This window comes from Salvia splendens, chromosome 18, assembly GCF_004379255.2.
Source record: "Salvia splendens isolate huo1 chromosome 18, SspV2, whole genome shotgun sequence".
Classification (NCBI taxonomy): Eukaryota; Viridiplantae; Streptophyta; class Magnoliopsida; order Lamiales; family Lamiaceae; genus Salvia; species Salvia splendens.
In genome coordinates this window covers 22,833,557-22,841,203 of record NC_056049.1, presented here as the reverse complement: position 1 = coordinate 22,841,203, position 7,647 = coordinate 22,833,557, and the positions used below count along the sequence as shown (strand labels likewise).

General features: G+C 40.3%; 1 protein-coding gene across 1 annotated transcript; it reads left to right on the top strand.

The window, feature by feature from the left end:
* The first annotated feature begins 4,930 nt into the window (after positions 1–4,930).
* On the top strand, positions 4,931–6,615 carry LOC121775726 (nascent polypeptide-associated complex subunit beta-like). Its single transcript, XM_042172759.1, has 6 exons — positions 4,931–5,057; positions 5,558–5,625; positions 5,724–5,872; positions 5,974–6,030; positions 6,211–6,249; positions 6,343–6,615. Exons 2-6 carry the CDS (start codon positions 5,558–5,560, stop codon positions 6,510–6,512), a joined length of 483 nt encoding a protein of 160 aa, XP_042028693.1. The 5' UTR covers positions 4,931–5,057; the 3' UTR covers positions 6,513–6,615.
* The last annotated feature ends 1,032 nt before the right edge of the window (positions 6,616–7,647 follow it).

Below are 7,647 nucleotides of genomic sequence, written 5' to 3'. Positions count from 1 at the left end.
CAACCAAATTCAATTAAAAAACACACTTCATTAAAAATAAAATAAAATTACAACATAAAATAAAAATACAACTTAAAATTAAAAAAAACATAATTAAAATTTCATCGAATGCAAATTGGCCTGCGGCGCTGCCCGAACCGCCCTCACTAGACGAGTATTGGCCACCCGCGGTGTGCTTCGTGCGCTTCGAGGTCGAGCCCGAGCTGGACCTCACACCGCCGGCTCACATTTTCTCGTCTTTGACGACCTCCCAAACATCAGACATATTTGAATTGTTTGCCGGTGTCGTCGAAGTAGACTCGCAAAGCCGACCTCAGAATGTCGGCTCCCGTGGCTCCGCTTTGGTAATGAGCCGCTTCATTCTTGTAGATGACGCAGAATTTTTTGACCTCTCTGTCGACTCAGTCAAAGTGAACGCGGAGCATCTTATATGTGCAGCGACGGGAGCCCTTCGACTTAATCTCGTCCCGGTGATCTTTTCTCAGAAGCACTTCCGGAGTTGTTGATTCCCGACGATGGGATCGTACGAGACGCTGATCCAGATGTTGTACACCGCCAACGTTTCTTTGGGGCCGTACGGATGTCGGCCTAGATCCTCCTCCTCCCCGTTCGCCTCCGCCCTGGAGCTTCCACCGCCTCGGCCTCCTCCACCACCTCGGTCTTCTTCCGGAGTGGGTTCAACGGAATAATCCTCCCGAATCTGGGATAATCCCTGCGAATACCTCAGGGCGGAGGGACGGACGTATGCATCCACATCAAAATGGGGTGGTTGGTATCCCCGGCGTCGACGAACCGGAACCACCACCAAGGACATTGTACATGCCCCCAGTGTTGATGTCGAAACCGCCGGAGCCGCCACCGCTAGAGTTCTCGTCGCCGGACATTTTGTGATGAGAGGTTAGATGAAAATTGAAGAGGAAATGAATATGATTTGGGAAGAATAGATGTGTAGTTGTGTGTGAAATGATGATAAATTAGGAGTATTTATAGAGTAAAAAAATAAAAAAGGAAAAAATGGTAATATAACGGTAATATTACCGTTTTTCATTTTTAATTTTTTTTATTTAATTCAAAATTTAAAAAATGATTTATTGCGACAACGTGACGATGCCCACTCGCGGGCCGGGGAGTGGGCGTCACGCATGGCGCCGGAGCGCGCCACGTCGCCTCGGCGCGTGGCGAGACGTCTCGCCATTCGTCATGGCGGGACGGAACGCGGAACGGGTTGGGGACGAGACGGGGCGCTGCAACGCATCACGCAGCCGTAGTGACGGAATACGGGCCACCGCGTGACGCGTTGCGGGTGGCCTAAGGCCTCCTATTTTCAATTTTGGAGACCCATTTGCCTATATTTTCCATGTTTTAGAACGGAGAAAGATCTCAACCTTACTTTGTCCCCGTACTTTACCAACGATTTACTAGGGCTGGCAAGTCGTGCGGATTGGGTCGTTATCGGGTTAACCTGATAATGACCCAACCCAATAAGGCATAACCTGAACCCGACCTGTTAAAGAAACTGTAAATCCGAACACGAACCCGACCTGCTACCTTCAAATCCGAACACGACCCGCACCCGACACGAACCCGTTATCGACACGATATAATATGGGTTGACACGACACGATAACAACCCGAACCTGATATTACACGATTAAACCTTAATTTTTAACTAATTTACACAATTAAAATTCGTTTTATACTATTTAAACCTAATTTATAGGAAATTAAAACATTAAAGTAATATATATTTTTTTAAATAATAATAAAAATAATAATATTATTTCTTAATGGGTTACCCGTATCCGACCCGCATCCGACCCGAACCCAACCAGAAATTATCGGGTTCTTAATGGGTCAACCCGATAAGGACACGGATCCAATAAGACTTGACCCCAACCCAATAATTTCGTGCGGATTCGTGTCGGATTATCGTGTCGTGTCTAAAATTGTCAGCCCTACGATTTACTGATTCATATATCAGCTTGTTTTGAGTGAGTGAGCCTTCCGCTATAAAGCAGTTTTATCAACTTTTCAAGTATAAAATGATGTGTGTGTTGGCAGTTTAGTTTGGAGCACATCATGGGTGACGCTGAGAGCATCTCCAGTAACGGCGTCAAAATCGCGACGCCGATTTTTCGCCGATGCCGGTTCTGACGCCGAACCATTGGAACCGGCGTCGGCGAAATCGGCGTCAAAATCGGCATGGCCATGCCGATTCGCGCGATGACGCCAGTTCCGACGCCGATCCTCACGGCGCCATTGTGGGTCCCGGATCGGCGTCAAACCGGCGTCAGATTTTTTATTTTTATTTTTATTTTTTTCGAAAACACTATATATACGCGCTTTTAACGTCATTTTCATTCGCACCACTTGTTTTAACGAGTACTCTCTCTACCTTACTTTCTGTACAAGATCAATTTAAGAAATGAGTAATGCCAGTGGTAGTGGTGGGGATGCGGATGAGTACGAGCGTATGATGAACGAAGAGCTAGATGCCTATACGAGCCGTGAGGTTGATCGATGGATGCAGAGTTATATGCAGCCGGCGGCACCTCGCCCACGACCAGTTGTCCACTGTCGACAAGTGGTTGATCGTGATCATGAAGCTGCACATCAGTGCCTGTTCACAGATTACTTCGCAGAGGAGCCGCGTTTTAACGCCAACCATTTCAGGCGTCGTTTTAGGATGAGGCGGGACTTGTTTATGCGTATTGTTAACGCTTTGGAGCAGCGATATCTGTATTTCCGCTTTAGGCACGATGCGGCTGGCAGACCCGGCTACACTCCTATTCAAAAGTGCACTGCGGCAATCAGGCAGTTGGCCTACGGCACCGCGGCAGACATGTGGGACGAATACCTCCACATCGGTGAGACGACTGCCGTCGAATGTATGAAGTATTTCTGTCAGGGCGTGATCGAAGTATTCGGTGATCAGTATCTCCGAAAGCCTACCCCCGAAGATTGCCGGAATCTGTTGCAGATGCACGGGGATCAGCATGGGTTCCCGAGAATGTTAGGCAGCATAGATTGTATGCATTGGTAGTGGAAGAACTGTCCCGCTGCCTGGAAGGGGTTTTACACGACCGGCTACAAGGGAAAAAATCACACGATGATTCTCGAGGCCGTAGCTGATTACCGGTTGTGGATTTGGCATGCATATTTTGGGATAGCCAGTTCGAACAACGACCTAAACGTCCTCAACTCGTCGCCCTTTTTCAACGAGCAGTGCCAGGGCGTCGGTCCGGCCATCAGTTTTGTCGCCAACGGCAACCAGCATGATATGGCCTACTACTTGGCGGATGGGATATACCCTAGGTGACCCTTCTTTGTGAAGACGATCCGGTGCGCATCAGATGCGAAGAATGCCTACTTTGCGACTCGGCAGGAGTCGGCGCGAAAGGACGTGGAGCGCGCATTTGGTGTGCTTCAGGCGCGATGGGCTGCAGTTAAGGGACCAACGCGTTTGTGGCATGTCGACTGCATTGCTGATATAATGCACGCCTGTATTATCATGCACAACATGATTGTCGAAGATGAAGGTGTACAACTGACTGATTGGGCCAACGACGATAATGAGGCCGGTCCAAGCCACGGCGTCGCCACTGCCAACGTACGAGGTGGGTACCTCACGATGAAGAAGCCCTCCTCCAAGCACATGCCGACATGCGTCAGATGGAGGCTCATATTCGACTCCAAAAGGATTTAGTTGAAGAGTTGTGGGCGCTGAGGATTGCAATGCGTTAGTTTTTATGTAAATGTATGTAATTTTTTTAAATGTAATTTTTTTAAATTATTGTACTTTTTGAAATTTTAATAGTATTATTCAATTTAAATGTATTTGTCTCGTAAATTAAATTCCGTATGTTGATACGATTGTAAATTAAATTATATAATTGTTATTAGTGATGTGGATATGTAGTGTGGAGGCTATGTGAGGGCTATTTGATGTCCAGTTGATGTGGCAAGCTGATGTGTCAGGAGAATTGTAGTGCTGATGATGTGGCAGTGTGAAGGCTATGTGAGGGCTATGTGACGTCCAGTCTTACTGGAGATGCTCTGATTGGCTTCATATTTTGGGCCACATTCAGTTTATCTATTTAATTCAATTCTAATACCTAATGTCATTCTTTTTAAATTTGACCAAAAAAATTTAATTTTGCAATCCGTGGGATGTGTTTGAGTGGTACGTGGCACGTTCATTCTTAACCATATGGTCAGGTGTTTTAAAATCAGCATGAGGAATAGTCACTAGGCTTGCTGGTGATACTCTTAGTCTAATAACAAAAAAAATAATAATATATTTTATATATAATTTCCAAATAAATAATACTCCCTCCGTCCCACGTTACTTGAGGTATTTGTTTTTGGCACGTCATTTAAGAAAGTTGTTTTTAATGAGTTAAATAAAGATAAAATAAGTTGAAGCATTTCTTTTTGACACAAGATTTAAGAAAGTTGTGTTTAGTTAGTTAAATAAAGATAAAATAAGGTAGAGGAAAGAATAAAGTTGGAGAGATGAGAGAAAGTAAATAAAAGAAAGAATAAAGTAAGTGAAATTAGATGTTTTGTTTTTAGCCAAAAAGAGAAATGATTCAAGTAATTTGGGACATTCTAAAATGGAATACGACTCAAGTAACTTGGGACGGAGTGAGTACTTTATTTGTCTATAAAACATAATCTAGATACGAATAAATTACAAAATTAATAAATAGAGTTGAAAAGAAGAGAACAAGAACATTTTTGGGAAATATATATAGACTAATTTTAGTGGATTAATTCAAATGGAAAAATAAGATCATTTTTTATTACATGAAAGATTATTTTAAAGAATAATTTTTTATAAAATAAATAGTGATAACATAAATAATACTCCTACTCATATGTAAAGTGATGCCGTATAAAGATTAGCTGAGCTGGCGCATATATATAGTGGTAGATATAGATAAAGTTTTGTGGTTTTTGCAAACTGAAGTAGGCGGTAGCCGCTAGGGTTTTATTGTTATCCTTTGTTTCCCTGTTGCGGTCTCTCTCTCCCACCCCTTCACATTTTCGCAGAGGTAATTACTCTTCCTTCTTCTCCATTTCTGCATTCACACCTTCTCTTTTATGCTTCCGATTTTACTTTATTTGATATATCTGTTGGCCAATTTGATGCTGGATGCTCTATGCTTTCATACACTGCTCTTGTTTTCTTCAATTGAAATTGCTGTATTTTTTATGGCTGTTTTTTGTGTTGACTGATCTATCACTTTTCCTGCTGAATAATTAGCATTGCTCTGTTTATTTATAGTCAAAGGTGATGGGCTTCTAGAGTTGATTTTATTCCGATTGCCTGATGTGTTCTTCCTTCTCTTTTATTGGTGGTTATGCTATTGGTTTAGCTGAAAATGTGGTCCATGATGAATTTGGTTTCGTCTTTCTAGAACATGAGGTTGTTGGAAAGCTTCTCTTTGGCTACTGTGATTTTTTGGCATGTTCTAATTGCTATAAAAATATACTACTATATTCAATACAAAACTTTACTGTTTTCACCAACTCATCATGTTGTTCGTCACAGATGAATGTCGAGAAATTAATGAAGATGGCCGGTTCGGTCCGGACCGGGGGGAAGGGTACAATGAGAAGGTTTGTTCTTGATATTATGCAGCAATAGTATTCAATTTGTTGTCTTTTCAACTTTTCTCTGTTTGTGTTTCTTAAAGAAGTTATTTGTTGGTTTGCAGAAAGAAGAAGTCTGTTCACAAGACGACCACAACAGATGACAAGAGGCTTCAAAGTACCTTAAAGAGAATAGGAGTGAATGCCATACCTGCAATTGAGGAAGTTAATATCTTCAAGGAAGATGTAGTTATACAGTTTGTCAACCCTAAAGGTGTGAACTACTGGATTTAAGTTTTAACTTTGCCCAATTTTGTTGCATTCCATCTGTCTATTCTCTTTTAACTTTTTTGTCTAACCTTTTGTTATTTTCAGTGCAAGCATCTATTTCAGCCAACACCTGGGTTGTTAGCGGCACTCCTCAGAACAAGAGTATGTTTCGTTCTCGACTTGAAATCTACGTTATATTATTGATGTGGTTGAACCACAAATCCATATAACATGATAGTGTGCCTTGTTTTCCTGATGCTCGTTATTTCTTTTTCCCTGTTCGGTTAAGTTCAAAACCTCTTTATCTAATTAATTAATCTGTATTTTTTTGTGGCCTTTCAGAATTGCAGGACATCCTTCCTCAAATTATCAATCAATTGGGTAAGTGTAGTTTTTTTTTTCTTTCATCTTGTATCTCGTATCCACATTTCGGCAATAATCTATATTGAAAATAACGTTTGTACAATTTGCCAGGCCCGGATAACTTGGAGAACTTGAAAAAATTAGCAGAACAGTTCCAGAAGCAGATGCCGGCTGGTGCGGCTTCTGGTGCTGCAGAAGATGACGATGACGATGTACCAGAACTTGTAGCTGGTGAGACATTTGAAGCTGCTGCAGAGGAGGGACACGCCCATACCTCTTAAGGATCTTCTATTATCAGTTTTGGACATTGCTTATATGTTCTATGTTTTGAATACATTACTTTATCCTTTATCAATGAATTGAATCCACCGCTGCTTTTCTCAATTCATATCTGCTGTTAGTTCATTTTTTTCGTCTACATTCTTGTGCTATTCTCTAGTTTCAACACACCATAGGTGATTATTGTAATGAGTCATTTAAATTACTAGTACTTTTCATGCTAAATTTTATTGTGATGCTGGATTGTTAATTTGAGCAGAAACTGTGAAATTAAGGCTTGTGCACTTTCGTATCCCTTTCTTATAGTAATATAGATACATATATTATTTAAATACAATTTGCAAGCCTGCAGGTAATTGTTAATATTTATTAATCTATAAATTACATGCTCCCTCTGTTCCATAGTAGATGTCACACTTTTCTTTTTAATTTATCCTACAAAAGATGTCACATTTTTTCTTTTAGAAAAAGTTTTCTCTCACATTAATTATAGAATTATATTTTTTCTCTCACCACTTAACACACAAAACAATATCTTCTAAAATCTCGTGTCATCTCCCAAGTATGTCATTTTATTTGGGACGGAGGGAGTAATAATTATGAGTTCAGTTAGTTTGGTAAATGAAGAACCTAACTAAGATTTCGATACCCAATATGAGTTTTGATCAATTGGTACATAGTACTCCATATAAATACTAATTAGATGTTTATTTTAATAAATTATACAAGTAGTTTACATAAATTACAAAAATAAAATATATAGAAACTTGAACAAAAAATAAAAAGGATTTGGTGTGAATATTGGATGAAAATCCGATCCTCCTGGCACTCCGGCCACGCACCTGGATTCCATTAAAAAATAAATAAACTTAACTAAAAGTAATAATTTTAAATAATACAAAATGCAAGACCAATTAATATCAGAATCATTTGACATCATTTATTAAAATTCTGTCAACATCCCCATTGCAGGTTCTTGATCCCATCCTCTTGTAAATGATTTCACATTTCATTTTCTGCATAGTTATACATGTTTCACAGCCAAACCTTATAAAAATGATTATTTATCCTTTACAATTTTGATTTAGATTTATTGAAAAGCTATATATGTGATGATGTGTATTTGGTGATTTATTT

Coding starts and splice junctions, on each gene's coding strand:
- LOC121775726 (XM_042172759.1), top strand. CDS start 5,558: ATGAATGTCGAGAAATTAATGAAGATGGCCGGTTCGGTCCGGACCGGG. Junction 5,626..5,723: donor GGGAAGGGTACAATGAGAAG/GTTTGTTCTTGA, acceptor GTTGGTTTGCAG/AAAGAAGAAGTCTGTTCACA. Junction 6,250..6,342: donor TCAAATTATCAATCAATTGG/GTAAGTGTAGTT, acceptor ACAATTTGCCAG/GCCCGGATAACTTGGAGAAC.